Source organism: Camelus dromedarius, chromosome 31 (genome assembly GCF_036321535.1).
Source record: "Camelus dromedarius isolate mCamDro1 chromosome 31, mCamDro1.pat, whole genome shotgun sequence".
NCBI classification, from domain to species: domain Eukaryota; kingdom Metazoa; phylum Chordata; class Mammalia; order Artiodactyla; family Camelidae; genus Camelus; species Camelus dromedarius.
Window position 1 is genome coordinate 15,201,662 of NC_087466.1, and position 16,710 is coordinate 15,218,371.

The 16,710-nt window shown below is 44.9% G+C and overlaps 1 protein-coding gene across 3 annotated transcripts in view; it reads left to right on the plus strand.

Moving 5' to 3' along the window:
* CCDC60 (coiled-coil domain containing 60) overlaps nucleotides 1-16,710 on the plus strand; it is a 146,965-nt gene that overhangs the window by 113,062 nt on the left and 17,193 nt on the right. For all 3 annotated transcript variants that reach the window (XM_064481185.1, XM_064481183.1, XM_064481184.1), the window contains exons 5-6: nucleotides 2,622-2,729; nucleotides 13,379-13,469. In XM_064481185.1, the coding sequence (XP_064337255.1) occupies nucleotides 2,622-2,729; nucleotides 13,379-13,469 (199 nt within the window). The remainder of the gene's footprint in view (nucleotides 1-2,621; nucleotides 2,730-13,378; nucleotides 13,470-16,710) is intronic.

Genomic DNA, 16,710 nt, shown 5'->3' on the forward strand with positions numbered 1-16,710 from the left:
GAGGGTGTAAAGGGGGAAGGAAGGGGTGAGACCTGGGAGACTCATCCCAGGGTTTGCGGGTCCTTTAAATTAGAAGTGAGAGGCAAGGAGATGCTGAGAAAATAATTTGTGGAAGGAAAAAAAGGAAGAAGGAAGGGGCTCCGGAAAGAAAGAAAGAAAAAAAAGAGCCGCTGATGCTGAGGGGATCACCCTGGGCCAGCTCCCCACCGGAGCCCCAGGGCTGGGACTCCACCCTCAGAGGAAGCCAGGAGGGCGGATGGCTGCCTGCCCCCTGGGCATCAGGCCCGGGAACCCTGGGGAGTATGGACCAGGCCCGCAGCAGTTTCAGAGAAGAGCAGTTACCCAGCTCCGTAATGGAGGCATCTCGCCCATTAGTGTAAGAGGAGAAACCACGCAGGGAAGGGGAGGCTGGTTAGGACTCCACCTCAGTTCCAGGAACAGCGCAGGCAGCGGGTGAACCCTCTCCTGACCTTGCTTTCAGCGTCACCGTCACCTTGGCTCCGTCAGCACCTCTCACCATCAGAGCTCAGGTACATGAAAGCACAGTCTCGGGTTAAGCAGACGGAGGTTCAAATCCTCACTAATCTTAGCAGCATGATCTCTTTACCTCTCTGAGCCCCTCGTCTGCAAAGAGGATGGAATAAAGGAGATGCAGGCAAAACGGACGTGGGGCGTGAGGAGGGCCCTGTCCCAGGTCTCGGTGGAGTCCCTGGGACGTGCCCCGCCAAGTGTGGGTCCTTGGTTTCACGCAGGAAAGAATTCAAGAGCGAGCCCCAGTTGAGTAAAGGTAGATTCATTTAGAGAGATACATACTGCATAGAGTGCAGGCTGTTTCAGAAGGCAAGAGAAAGGCCACGAGGTGTGGGGGTTGGGTGCTCAGGCTCAAGTAAAACTAGGTACACACTCCACAGACAGGGTGCAGGCCGTCTCCAAAGAGAGAGCGAGAGATGCGCCCACAAGGCGTGGTGTTGCCAGTTTTTATGGGCTCATTAGCTTCACACGCCTACAACTGGGAGGACCATTCCAACTACCCTCGGGAAGGGGCTGGGATTCCCAGGAATTTGGGCCACCGCCCACTCTTTGGCCTTCTGTGGTTAGCCTTGGGACAGTCACGGTGCCTGTGGGCGTGTTATTTATCATGTTAATATGTTACTGTGAGCGCACAATGAAGCTCAAGGTCTACCTGAAGTCAAACCTCCTGGCCATGTTAACCTTCAAGGCCTACTGGGAGTTGAATCTTCTGCCATTTTGGTGTTAATTGCTGTCATTCTTTGAATGGCTGTGCCCTGCCCCCTTCCCTCCTGTCTCAAAAGTGCCCTTCTTGCAGGGTTGTTGAGAGCATGACACAAGATATTCGGGCCCCATCTCTGTCACCAACAAGCTGTGTGACCTGGAGCAAAATGATTGCCCCTCTCTGAGCCTCAGTTTCCTCTTCTCTGAAATTCGGATTAATGATTCATACGTAGGGTTTAGGGGAGAATTAAAGAACGTGTGTCAAGTGTCCTATTCAATGCCTGGCTCACTGTGTTACGGAAACGACAGGCCAGCCAAGAAACAAGCACCACTCGGAGGGTTGGAGCACTCAGATGTATTACGCCGGCGGGCTCAGAGGGGCTTCTGCTCCAAAGCTCTGAGCACCTCCAAGACGTGCGCATGAGGTTTTATAGGGTAAAGTACAAGCTTGGGGTATTTGGCCAATAGGCATGGAACAGCTTTAGCAGCATCATTATCACAAAAGTGGAGGCAGGGAGGCAGCAAACCAACATTCCAAAGCCAGATATGTCTCTTTGAAAATCCAGCTGGCTAGCAAGAAAACATGAACAGCAAACCAACACTAATTAACTTAGATTTACAAGTTAGTCCAGCAGAACTCAGATCAGTATTCCGATACTTGGATTTGTGAGTTATCTTGTTAGACCAGCCCGGCTTTTCCTTCACAACTGTAATACAAGATTCCCCTCCCTCATCAGAAAATATAGGTTAGACCTATTTTTAAGTAGTGTTGTAGTTACATTTTCAAAGAATATGTTCCATGTGGTTTTTTTCCTTCCATATCCGGCTACATTTTGGGGCAAAGGATTTATACATTTAAAGCAGTGGGTCTGGTTGTTCTTTGGGGTCAGGGGGAAGGGGAGGAAGTACAAGAAGTGCACCCATTTCCCTGTGTTTCCAGGCTTTGGGGACACTGCTAGTGTATTTACTGTATTTCTACTAGGTGAACGATTGGGTACCTGTGGGATATTAATTTCCTAAAATTCCCAGTCAAGACCTCTACCTGTGGGACCCCTTCCATTGTCTCTTCCCGCTACACACACAAATCCCTGGTAACCGGCATGGGGTCATCTCACGCCAAATCATGGCTCTGCCACCTACTAGCCCCGTGACCTGGCACAAGTTGCTTACCTCCTCCCAGCCTCAGGTCCCTCATCTGTAAAGTGGGGCCAATATATACCTCAGGAGCCCACTGTGAAGGTTTAATGAGCTGGTGCATGGGAGATACTTCCACACGCCTGGAGCTTGGCCACAGCTCTCTAGCTGGGAGCCAGGATAACTCCTGTCTCTATGTCGCCCCTATTGTGAAGAATGTTGTTCTAACAGGGTCCCTCCTTCTGTCTCTGCAGTGAGCCCCTCTTCCGCCAGCTCTGTGCCCTCCACTGGCTCCTGGAGGCCCTGACTATCGACCACACCCACCACACCATGAAGCCAGTGATCACCTGCTGGAATCCAAAGTAGGTCTCAGCCCTTCCGCCTGCCATGTACACTGGCAACAGACTGTGCAGTGGGGAAGGAAGCTCCTATGCGTTTTCCCCTTCCTACTGCTGGTTTTTCTGGTGGGTGGGTGGCTTTAAGGGTTCCGCTTTGTGCTCTGTGTGGGAGCCAAACAGGGGTGAGCTGGAACCGGGTCTCCCAGGTCATGCAGCTATGAGAGGTCACGTGTGTGCCTCCTCCCAGCCTCTCTCCCCAACTCCACATTCAGTGACGTCTCACCGGAAGCTTGAAATCAGTCAGCCACAGTGGAAGTACTTACACCGTAGAAATTGGTGAGCTAGACCAGCCCACCCAGGGGGCACCGCTCTCCACCTCTCTTCTTGGACCATGTCTCCCCAACACTGCTCCTTATTTCTTCCTCTTCCTTTTCAGCCGCTCCCCCTCCCTTGGATTCTTCCCTTACTCCAGGCTTTTGTTTTTCTCCTCTCAAGATTTTGTTGTGTGCCTTTAAAAAAAAAATAGATAGATAGATAGATATTTCTCCACTTGGGTCCAAGGGAATACTCTGTGTTCAGGCCCCAGAAGTAGCTGCGTTTGCTAAGGCAGAAGCTCCAGGACCTGCTGTCTAGGCCAAGAAAAGTGTTAGGTGTATCACCCACCAGAGGGGAGGACCCATCAAAAGCCTCGAGGCCACTGTCGCAGGAACTGCATTGCACACACAAGGTGGAACAAGCAAGAGGCAGGCGTGTAAAGGCATTGTTTCCTTAAGGAGAGTCACGTTGTCTGCAAGAAATGGACAGAAAAGCTAAAGAACACTGACTGGTTCTGTAAAAATCCTAGACTGAGTTAAATAAAGTTCCCCTTCACCCAATGCTATCATCCCCACCCCCAACCCCTATAATACACTGATCTCTGCCCCTCTCACAGCCCTGGCTTCCAGGTGAATTCAATCCTCTTTTTTTTTTTCAATTGAAGTATAGTCAGTTACAGTGTGTCAACTCAATGTCCCAGTCATGCATATGCATACATATATTTGTTTTCATATTCTTTTTCATTAAAGGTTATTACAGGATATTAGATATAGTTCCCTGTGCTATATGGAAGAAACTTTTTTAAAATCTATTTTTATATATGGTGACTAGCTTTCACAAATCTCAAACTCCCGAATTTATCCCTTCCCGCCCCCTTTCCCCAGTAACCATAAGATTGTTTACTATGTCTGTGAGTCTGTTTCTGTTTTGTAGATGAATTCATAATGTCCTTTTTTTCCTTTTTTTAAAAAATTCCACATATGAATAATATCATATGGTATTTTTCTTTCTCTTTCTGGCTTACTTCACTTACAATGACGATCCCTAGGTCCATCCATGTTGCTGCAAATGGCACTATTTTATTCCTTTGTATGGCTGAGTAGTATTCCATTGTATAAACAGTCCTCTTTCACTTCTAAAATCCTGAATCTTAATTAGTCCCATCCCCCTGAAGGCATTATCTTTACCACCCATCTCCCAAAACCCCACCTCCTCCCCATCACCCTCTCAAACTTGGTTCATCTCTTGTACCAGAGCCTGGATAAAGCAATCTCAAATTCATCTGTTGATAGACCAGTAACTCCAATTGATCCCATGTATTTGATTGGGATGAATTTAAAGCTGCACTTTCTCTTGATGTGGTATTTTACAACCTTTATTTTTTTAAGCAGCAGAAACCCTGCTTTTATGATAGAAACCCCCAATAATGTAAAAAAAAAAAAATTCAAAATGGAGCTTCTACATGAAGCAGGATATTAAGAGGACCTGGGAAAGCAATTCAGTTCCACCCCCACCAAGGCATTCCCATTATTTCCGAAATATCTTTGTAGCTCACAGAATTTGCGTGAAAACCACCACCTTAAAACATTTGCCACACATTATTTTTCTTTAAAACAAAACTGCTCAAGTAATGAATGAATATGTTTTATCCCTATTAAAAATTTGTGAAAAATTCAGAAGTATATAAAGTATGAAAGCCTTTATGGTCCACCCTACCCCAAATTCACTGCCCTCTAGAGGAAATCCTTTTAAAGATCTGAGATATGTTCTTCCTCCTTCCAAATCTTTCCTTTTTTTTTTTTTCCAGACCTTTCTAATGCCATACAGACATACATTTTTTTTTTTATTTTACAGAAATAAGATCATACTCTGTGTATTGTTCTGGATATGATTCCCCACCCCCACCCCCTACAAAGTCTTACAGACATCTTTCCATGATGGAAGCAAAATTTGCCACCCCAAAATATCTCTTTGGCATATGAATTATTTTGAGCTAAAAACTGCAGGCCCAAAAGACTCAGCTCTTGACTTGACTTGACTTTCTCCTTAACTGCCTAAAAGAATTTAGACAGAGGGCCTGTTCTGGGAATAGAGCTATCACCAGAGATAATCTGCAAAGAATATTGGGCTAGGTGTGGTGGGCAAACTCCAGGGTCTAGAGATCAGAGTCTATTCTGTGTCCCATTGTCTCTACCTGGCCCAGGTAATATTAGTTTACTAAACATTTACCAAACTTTCCCATCTCCATGTGAATTGCCTTCCTCTCCTTTGAAATCCCAAAACACTACCCAAAACTTTTTCTTTTGTCTTTAGCTTAACATAGTATTTAAAGTGAGGGCTTTGGCCATTTTGGAGAGTTACCCAGTTTTCCTGGGTCTTTCCCATGTATATATTTTATTAAACTTTAACTTTATTTTCTCCTGTTAATCTAGCTCATGTCAATTTAATTCTTAGACCAGCCAAAAGAACCTAGAAGGAAAATTTCTTCCTCCCTGGAATGGTACATACTAAGGTTCCATATTCTTTTAACATTCTATATTCTTTAAATACTTGAGCATTCCCTGGTATAGGTAGATCATAGTTTAGATGACCATTTCTCTACTGATGGACACTAAGGTTGTTCCCTAGTTTTTGCCATTTCAAATAATACTGCATGGAACATCCTTGCACATACATTTTTGTGCCCTGTTGAAAATATTTCTGTTGGCTAGATTCTGAGAAATAGAACTTATGGGTCAATACAACATCTAATATTTTTCACAGTTGGTAACTAGTTTCTAAGAAAAAGACCCCTGAACCAGTGGACCTCTAAAGCATTTTGTCTCCCTGAGTGAGCTACCAGCAGCAGCATGTCACCTCTGACATTTGGGTACCCATTCTCCCCAAATGGGGAAAGAACATAATGCCAAATTTGTATTGAGAAGAAAAAAGGACCGTCTTTATTTCCTTGGATTGGTTTTGGAAAATGTGCCCAGAATGTGACCCACAAATGTTGTCTACAGTAAAAAAGGACCAGTGGTGACATCAAGAGTTGTGGGGGTTCTGTTATGACATGTCAGGGCAGAATTCCATCAGCGATCTGAGGCTGTCCAGCTCTCTAAGAGCAGAACCTGAGCCAGACCTGACTGAAAAATACAGTCCAGGAATGACTCCCACAGGAAGTCAGAGTATTTGTTGGGTTTTTTTCTAGTGAATCCTTTGGTCCTGATGGCGATTTTAGTTTGGGGTCAGAGATATGCCAGTAAATGTTTAATAACCAGTTCTCCAGAGGGGGAGACATCATTTGTAGCCATGCCAGCTTCCCTGGTGTAAATACTCCCAACCGTGGCTGATTTCAGACCTACCAACGTGATGTCCCTAACTTGGAATTGGGAAGAGATGCACTGGTCTAGTTCTTGTAAGCCGATATGAGCCAGCTCGAACACACCATTGTTTGGGATTGACTTTCGAAAAGTTTATGAATGGTGGGGGTGGGGTTGCTGTTAGATTCCCTAGGAAGTGCCAGAAAACTTTTTTTCCATTATCAAGAAAGCAGAAGGGTATCTTCTCTTTAATGCTTAATCCCTGGTTAATGATTTTCACACTCATGCCATAACGCGAGTTCCCCCAAATCTTCAAACACACTTTTAAAAGCCCAGAGGGAGCAGAGTGATTAAGATCAAGGACTTTGACATCAGAATGACCTGGCTGACCAAGGCTGCACCACTTAATAGCTTTGTGACCTTGGGGCAAAGTCACTTAACATCTCTGGGTCTCCTTCATCTGTCGAATGCGTTCCTACCTCAGAAGAGTCATTGTAAGGATTAAACAAGACAAAACAGAGAGAGTATTCAGCCTAATGTCTGAGAACACAGTGAGTGCTCACTAAATGATAGCTCTCTAAGATCAAAATCCCTATTTTAAAGGGCAGTTGGCTTTATGACTATCAATAGTACCTGTGAGACTTAAGGCTGGGGAATAAACAAAACTCTGAGCAGAATTTTATCAACAAGTAAGATCCGTGTTCACCGGGGACAAACATACAAAGAGACGGGGCGGCAGTGGGAGTGGGGTGGCCACACAAGGTCAACCAAACTCTGGTTGCAAAGATAAATAATCCAGGGAACAACCAGGGAAGTACCAAATCTTCAGTTCTCCTGACTGTGCTTTTCTGAGTTTCCACCATCAAGCAGCTAGCATCTTCTGTTATTCAAGGGTTCAAAACATAAACCCTGAGTCCTGACACCCACCATGCATTTTCCAAAAGGAAAACAGCCATCCTCCGGGACCTGTAGATCCCAGAGGTTTTGTTTCTAGTTAGGCATAATGATGGCTGTAGAACCAATCCCGGCTCCCTCTGAATTTCGTAGCAAGAAAATGGGGTGATTCAATACCTCATAGTGGGCCTTCTACAGGCAGCAAAACTTTACTAACTGGCAGCGAGCCTGCTACAAGCACTTTGTTCGATCCCATATTTGTTTGGATGGATTGGCGGATGGTTCGGTAAATGGACAGATGACAGATTTTAGGATGTCATTCGAAGTTACATCTGAGTCTCTGCTTTATTTAGAAAAAAAGAAAAAGTCTTCCCAATTTCATCATGTGGCAATTCAAACACATTATCTTTTCTCAGCATCCTCATTAGTTCTGCTGCTGGCAGGAGAGTGTACTTCAATTGACAAGATGATCGGGTCCACAACAGAGCAGAAACTGAGCCTTCAATAATGAATGTGCTAATTACCCTTCTCTGAGAGATGTAAGCCTCTATTCAGGCAAAGTCAGACTTGTTTTATATATCAAGACCCATAGATTTTTATTCAAAACTCTGGGACCAGCTGCATTTAGAAATTCTTCTTCTTCTTCTTCTTCTTCTTCTTCTTCTTCTTCTTCTTCTTCTTCTTCTTCTTCTTCTTCTTCTTCTTCTTCTTCTTCTTCTTCTTCTTCTTCTTCTTCTTCTTCTTCTTTCTTCTTCTTCTTCTTCTCCTTCTCCTTCTCCTTCTCCTTCTCCTTCTCCTTCTTCTTCTTCTTCTTCTTCTTCTTCTTCTTCTTCTTCTTCTTCTTCTTCTTCTTCTTCTTCTTCTTCTTCTTCTTCTTCTTCTTCTTCTTCTTCCTTCTTCTTCTTCTTTTTTTTTTTTTTTTTGGCATTTTTAGAAAAGAAATATGGGGCATATTTTATAGAGAGCATCATACTCCCAGAGGGGACTGGGGCAGCACCCTCTCATCAAATGTATTTCTGCAGAAAAAAAAAAAAAAAGGAATGAGTATTTACAACTAAGTGGATACTCAGGGTAAATAAGGGTCATCAGTAGCCTCCCATCAGATCAGTTTTGCCACCAAATACATTATTAAAATTTTTTTTTTTGGCTTTCAAAACCCTTTGCGTTTTGAAATTAGATAAGGGGATGTGAACTTGTATTAGTATTATTCTTATTGGAGACTAAATTTCCAAGGACTGACTAGAAACGAGTGGCTTTTTGCAGAGAAGCAGACAAAACCAGGTGTAAGGAAGCGCTACAAGCCTTAGCGCCACCTCTCCCCAGCGGTGCCCATCTCTGCCCTGGGAGAAGGAACGGGCAGACCCCTGACCAAAGAGGGGAGTAAAGGGTTACCGACTTACCTTCCAGGCAGGGGGAAGGAGCTGTTCCAACAGCCTCGAGTCTCCACAGTCAGAGATAATCCCATGCTCTCTCCCGGAGCTGCGTGAGCAGCACAGTCACGTGTGTCCTATGGCCTCTGGCTGTCCCAGAGAGACACCACTGGACCCACTCTTAACTGGGGAGTCCAGGATATAATCCTGCCTTTCATTAAGAGAGTCCAGACACTCAAGAGCTGGGCTTCCCAGGCACAAAGGACCCATCCCTCCTTTAGAAAAATTAAAGATGACTTTCTATATATAAAACATTTCAAATAGGACACAGACACCTAAATCCAACAACTGTATTATCAAGAAAATAGCTGGCATTTGAGTGCTTTCTATGTCAAGCACTGCTCTGGATTTATGACCTCATTTGAGCCTCATTCTGATTTACAGAAAAGGAAACAGAGGCACAGAGAATTGAAGTAAGTAAGTTATGCAAGTTACTTATGTAACTAAGTTACACAGCTAATAAAAGTCAGAATGCTGCAAAGCATGTGCACTTAACCACTAAATGATTATTTCCTCTTTTTCTAGCTGAAGTCCTGTCTTCACTTAACTTAGGGAGCAATCTGGTGTCAAAAAAGAATAACTCATTATAAAGTAGTATTTGCCAGGACACAAAAGGGACCCCAACTAACTAAGATCATATGATATATAAATATATAATTTCCTTTTTTTAAAAAAAAAAAAAAAAGACCATTCTATACTTACTGCTTTGCAACTAAATGTTTGTTATTTAATTTAATATACAGGGAACATCTCTCCATGTTAAAACCTCTTTTAATGACTGTGGAGTTTATCAACATACTTAAGCAATTCCCCCAAGATCTTTGAGTGTTTGCTAGATTGTTACTCTCACAAAAAAAAAAAAAAAAAAAAAAAAAAAAAAAAAAAAAAAATGCAACATTGTACTGAACAACACACTTCATAGCAATTCTTATACCTAAGTTGTTTTCCCCTTGTCATGTGTCCTCTGCACTCCGCCCCCCCCCCACCTCCCTTACACTCCGAAGGTCTCATTTTCCTCAAAACTACTTTTTCTCAAGCTCTACTGGGAATATACTCATGAAGAAAACAGACAAGGTCCCTGCTTTCTGGAGCTTCTATTCTAGGGGAGACGGGGGAGCAACAGATAATAAACATATAATAATCAAGATACTTCGAGATAGTGTTAAGCATCATGAAGAAACTGACAGGATGATATGACAGTGACAAGGTCGAGGGCCGACTTTTAAATTGGGTCATCAGGGAAAGACGCACACAGAAGGTGACATTTGAGTGAAGTGTCTGGTTCTCCCTGCACCAATTTAACTGCGTCATCCCTCCATCTCTGTACTCGGGTGGACATCTCTGCAGGAGTGGGGCAACGTGGCAGGATCTGAGCATCTACCCTCGGGAGGCAGGATGAGCCACCCAGCTTGGGAGATCCTGAGAGCTTTCATCTCTGTCCCTTCCCTGGTGCAAAATCAGCAGTTACCTCTGTTCTCCATCTCAGTCGTGGACACGTGAACATGTCCTAAACCAGCCAACAGGCTTTTCCACCTGAGAAGTAAATGCAGATTCGGAAAGAGAGAGTGAAGGATTTGAGAAAATTACTCTGCCACTGTGGATAGATGTCTTCAAGTGACTGCGAGGAACAAAATGTGCTTGGCGGGCACAGTTAAAAGAGATGCGATGGTGCTTGATGACTTCTTCCCTTGATTTCTAGCAAATAGGATCCCCCAGAAAGCTTCAGCGGGGAGAAACTATGGTCTGAAAATCATAGCCACTTCTTCCCCACCGATCTGCCCTGGTGCCTCCTTCCCCATCATGAGGCCCTCCTTCAAAGCCACACCATGATCTCTGTCGGAAAAAAAAGTGTGCTGTCAATAACTCAACTATACTCAGTTCTCTATACAAGGCACTCTGCCAAGCTCTTAACAAGCCCCATTACATTGCATCTTTTTTTTCTTCTGATGGACGTACTGGGGATTGAACCCAGGACCTCGGGCATACCAAGCATGTGCCCTACCGCTGAGCTATTTCCCTCCACCTCATTGCATCCTCACTGTAATCATCCTCTGGCTTAGCTAATATTTCCCCATTTTATAGATGAGGACTCTGAGGCTCAGAGGAGCTAAACATTACACAAACTCGCATGTCCAGGAAGCTGCAGGGCAGGTGGAGGGCTCAAACAGCTGGTCCACCTGATTCTTAAGCCCACTGTTAACTGCGAAGATACACCCCTTTTCCTGGTTCTGATGCTCAGAGAGACTTGCCTGAGGTCACACAGACAGTAAATCTCACAGAGACATGGGTTAGGTAAGCTAAATTAAGCTGCCGTCATGAACAAGCCCCAAATCTCAGCAGCTTAATGCGACATAAGTTCATTTCTTGCTCCCCTTTTACATGTCATCAACATGGGACCCTGCTCACCATAGTCACTCAAAGGACACGTGCTGATTGGAGCTCCATCTCATCACAAGTTTCCTGGTCTATGCAGAGAAAAGGGAATCTGACCTGAGCACTGGCCCTAAGAGCCACAGGTGACTTTCACTCACGGATTTTTAAACAAAGCAAGTCACAGCGCTAACACCCGACTTCAAGGAGCCGGGAAGACCTGGGACCCTTCTGTGGGTGAACGGCAATGACTAGCCCTCCAGGCGGTGGGAAGGAACACCAACTCGCTCGCCCTCCTGGGACCGGGTGTGTGTCGTCAGTCCGCTGTGGACCACGACACTTGGGTGATGTTCTTTCCTCCTTGCCACTGATACTGCTTTTTGGCTTATTTGCTACTGAAAATGCAACATCAGAGAGACCGAGTCTGTCTAACCAGGCCCTTTCTTTATCAATGGCTTTGCAAGAGCGATGCTCAGGGCCTTTTAAGATCTCTGGGAAGCTTGCATTTTGCATTTTTAGCTCATTTAACCTGCTGCTTGAAGTCGCAGTAGATTTCGGGTCGTCTTGGAAGTCTGCGTGAACAGAAAAGCCTCCATCTTCCTGGTTGGGTCTGAATATTTAAGATTTTTGAAAGCATGGCCAGGACCAGATTTAATTTTAAAGGGCGGAGGTGGGTTGCTTTTGAAGTTCAAGAAGGCTGGATGCACAGCAGGGGGCTGCGTTAGCAAAAGGAAAAAGCAAGAAAAGCCCTGTGGTCTTGAAAGAAACGCTCCAAAGCAGGAAGCGCTCAGGCTTCCAGTTGGTGAGCCTTAAATCAGACTTCAGAAGTGCAGCCCGTTTAAATATTGTTTGTAGGACTGAAGTATCGCTGCTCCTTCCTCCGGCTGGACTTTAAATATTCCCTAATTTGATTACTCGGGGGCGAGGCAGGCAGAACCAAAGTCAAATGAGCTTCACTGTTAATTATTCAGAGGGCTTTTTATTGTGTAATCAAACATTAAGTCTTACAAGAAGCTCGGAGGCACTTTCTCACCCCGCCCTCCCCAGCCCGACTTTCACCTTGGCGTCTGTGGCGGCCCCTGATAAGTCTAGACTTCCCCTGGTACCTCCCCCCATCAAACTGGTCTGGCCATCTCTTTCCCTCGAGTCCTTCCTCTACGCTAAGTGACAGCCAACCAAATGATGTAAAGGATTCCCAGCCCTCTAAAATCCTTTCTGTAAAGAAAAAGGGGATAAAGAAAGATAGGGGTGAATAGAGGAAGAGATCAATAGATCGATCAATTGATAGAGAGTCAGGTAAAGGTAGTTGAGAGAGCAGACACTGAGTCATCCAGCTGACTTCTCAGCAGAAATCCACATAGACACAAGGTCCAAATCCAAAAGGCTCTCTTAAGCTCCATTTTTCCATAACTTATTTGCAGCAAAATCTGACACGACCCAAACTGATCTGGTAGCAAAACTTGACTTGAAGCTGTTCATGGTCTTTATCCCACCTAGCGTAAACTTTCAGATACCACTGCAGAAAAATTAAAGTGTGTGATTACAAGGTGCTGATTACAGGGTGTCTGATTACAGCACCCCGGGCCCCACTGGAAGGATTATGTTAACCTATGGTATACGCAGCGTATTTCCATTCCAAAATGCCGAAATTCCAAATTTGGCAACACGTCTGGTGCCATGGGTTTCAGGTAAGGGGTTGTAGGCATGTCACCATCAAAACTCGCTGGGGCTTTACTCTCACACCCAGAGATTTCCCAATCCATGAGGGGAAGATCCAGGTTTCATGGGACCTGAAGTTTATTTAATTGGGGAGAGGGACCCTTTAGGAAAAAGAATACAAAGTTATAATACAAAATTAGGTACAGGGCCCTGGACAGGTTCGTTACAAATGTGCATCTAGGTAAGTGACTTAAGCCCCCCAGGGTGTGTTTTCTCATTTATAAAATGGAATGAGTGACTATATCACAAGGCTTGGTTGAGATGCTTCAGTGAGAATGCACAGGAAGCATCTTGCGTGTAGGTTAGTGTAGAGCTTCCACTTAATAAGCTCCAAACCAGTGATTTGCGTTGTGTAACCCACCCGACAAGCTCCCCACAAGCCCACCCAGTCATCCTCTCTGTGTGTTATTCAGAAGCGTCCCTGCTGGTGGGACCCTTAGGCACCAGCGCAGGCAGAGGTTCAGAAATGGAAGTGCTTTTCAATTCACCCCCAGGAGGAACCGCAGACCTGCCCTGGAGTCTAAGAGAGGATCCTGGCAGAGACCAGCCACCACTCATCATCTATTTACTGCATTTCTTAAAAGAACTTGTAATAAACTGAGGCTCCAGAAAGGGAAAACTCATTAAGCTGTTTTTCACACAGGGACCCGGGTGGAAGCAAGAACACAATAAAAAAAATTAATAAGGACAAGTCCATTGGACAGAGGTGGGAGCACTTCGTCACAGCGCCCAAGGTAACCACCCGCACGCGACTCTGCTGGCTGCGTTCCAGCCCCAACTTGGGTTGGAGGTGTTTTTGCCGGTCTTGTCTCTGATGGGATTTTTTTCCTAGTTGGTTCTCTGAGTGAAAGGAAGTCAGAACTTCATGCTGTTGGATTTTTTTGTTTGTTTGTTTTTTGGGTTTTTTTTGTAAATTGTAATTAAAATGGTTATCTGGGGATTGTAGAAGAAATGACATTTAGCTGGACACCACTTCACAGAGAAGAGAAGCAGTACCTGGGATCTGCTTAATAAGATGTCTCCAGAAGGAAATGGACTCACCTCACTTTATATTTTTAATCAAAAACAGTCATTTCTCTGTATCTGTCTCTGCCTCTCTCTCTCTCTCTTTTTTAAACACAGTCAGAAAGTAAGAAGTGAGTGATTCAAAAGACAGGGTTTTCTACAAACTAGAACATGTATTTCTTATTAAGAGCACATCAAGAGGTCTGTTCTTTTCACTCAAAACTCCTCCTGACCCAAAATTCGTATTCGTATCCACAATTCGTGCACTTAAAAACAAGCGCCATAATAACAGTGATGCTAGGGGTAGACAGCTAAAGATAGTTGAGAGATTTTTGCTGAACCACAAAATGGGAATAATGCTGGCTTCTGCCCACTTCACAACATGACTAAAGAACCCCAGGAAACAATATGCAACCACCCACCTCACTTTGAAAATGTTACCATGCTGCGTCTTATTGTGGTTATATAATTTTTAGAAACCCCTTTTGCGCAGAACAGCAATAGGCCAGGGTGTGTGCTAGGAAGCTCTTTAGTGATTTTAGCCAGTTCTGTCCTCCTAATTACCCCGTGGGGCGGTATTCTCATTTCCAGGTAAGAGAGCAGAAAGTTAGGGCTCAGAGAGGTTAAGTGATTTGCATGAGGTCACACAGCTGGGCAGGGGCAGAGCCAAGAGCTAATCCTGGGTCTGTGTATTAAACACCGAGCTCTCCAGAAGCATGTCCTCCGTGGTATTTCATGACTATAATTGCCCCTCGTGAAGTTTCAGGATTTTCTTGCTCTTTCATCGGGGCGCTCCTAAATCTGAGAAGAGCCTTTGTTTTTACCACAGAAAGTTGCTACGGTGATATCGTGTGCATCTGTCTCCAGAGACGCACAGAAAAAGCAGCAGGAGCCACAAACCTTAAAAAATAATTTAAAAAAAAAGAAAGAAGTCCTTCAGGGATATTCACAACTAAAATGGGAGGAGGGGAGAGTGAATTACCGCACTTGAACTCTAATGGAATTGAATTTCCCGGGGCAAGTTTGTGGCTCAGACTCTGGGCTGCAGTGTGGCCCATTCTGAGGGTGGGAGTCGGGAGACCTCATTTAACCTCTGTGACTCGGTTCACCATATTGCATTGGACAAGTCCTTTCCTCTCTCCTGACCTCAGTCTTTCCACCTACAAAATGATGACTTTGAGAGGCTCCAATCCACTCCCAACTGTTATTATTCTGTATGTGTGAAGCTTGTCAGCATCAAGGCAGTGATCGTAAGAGCCAGACAGTTTGCATAAATGAAAAAAAAATCAGGCTGGATAATATGGTAGGGAGTGGTAAGGTCTGTGGCAAACAGGAATTCTCCTGCACAACTAAAGGAAAGAAGCTCTACTCAGCTCTATTCATTTCGCCGTGTCAGGATGGGAGCCAGGGCTTGTCATTTTCAAGAGAGACCAATAACCTCAGTTTTTATATAAAGATATCCCCAATTTTTAAAATTCTGGGCAGCTACACATGTTTCCCCGTGAGCCACCAGTTTGAAACCTCTGCTTCTAAGAAAGTATAAGAAATCATTCAGGGAAATCTTTTCCTTTTGTTGCCAAAAAAGCAGTCCCTGCTAGCAAACACTGCTCCTGAGTGAAATACACAAAATAGAGAAGAAGTATTTGAGGATTTAAGTCGATTCAGAGAGAGTCAGCTCAATAAAGGGCAAGCAAGACGCTAAAGCTGCCTGTCACATCTTCCCCCCACATTTTATTTTTCTGCCGCTCTCAATTAATCAGAAGTGTCAGCCCTTCACTTTGGATTTCCTGGCTGCAGCTGTTAATTGAATTTTAATTAATGGCAACTTTAGGAGAACAAGATGAAATCCTACCGCAAGGAGGATGCACACAGACCTCTGGGTAGGGAAAGCTCTTCTGAGATCACCCCAGCCCATCCTCTCTGTTGTACAGATGAGGGAACGGAGGCAAGGGAGGGTGCCTTGCCCAAGGACCCCCAAGGTCCCCTGGCCCTGAGCCCAGTGCTCACTGCAAGTCTCACTGCTGCCTCTGACACAATCTGTCCAGCCTTCAAAAGTGGCATCGCTCGAGGGAGTCTGGTGTCCAGAGTCAGGAATTCATATCGTCCCAGGTGAGACAGGAAAAGGCTACTTCTAAGTGTTTTATCCCCGAATTCTGCCATCACCTCTCCCCAGGGTGGCAGGGCACAGAGGGGATCTCTGTCAGTCTGGCAATGTCCAGTTGCAATGCCAGGACAAAGGGGACACTGTATCAAGCTCCTAATTTATCAACGGGGGGACATGCCAACTTTTGGCCTTTGCTTTTTCTCTATCACAGTCATTTTGCAACTCACGTGCTTCCTTGGAGATCTGGTTAAACCCACTTCAAACTCCACCACCACCACCCCCGCCCCTGCCTGCAGGCTATCACATTCTGAAGCATTCCATCATTTATGTAGAATTTCACTGAAGGTGTGTTGGCGGTCCCCAGAGAGACATTATGTCTTAACCCCCCTAGTGTTCCCCCACCACCCTTCCTCCCTCTTCTCCCACCCTCTCCTTGCCCTGTGCAACCAAGAAATCCCTCCCCTCTTCTGGAGCTGGAAAGTTCCACCCACATTCAGGGCACCATGAGTCCTGCTGAATAGTACAGTTCTCTCCATCCTGTTAGATATTAACTAAATGTTGTGTGGCCTTCAGTGCTACCTCTTCTCCTTATCTTCTTCCCTAGGGTCTCAGACACTGTGAGTTTCATCCAAAGAAGACCTCCAACTGCCCTCCAAGGGCTTTCAGTTCACACGTTCTCAAATGAAATAGTGTCTGTTAACTGAGTGTACACGATAGCCCACACGTGTATTGAGTTCTTACTCTGGAGCTGCTAAGGGCCTTCTTCCCCACTGTAAACCTGCTGTTTTAAAGGTCATAAAGACTCATCAGCATGGGATCAAGGGCAATGTCGATGCCACTGAAAAAGGCATTGCTTAAAGTATTTC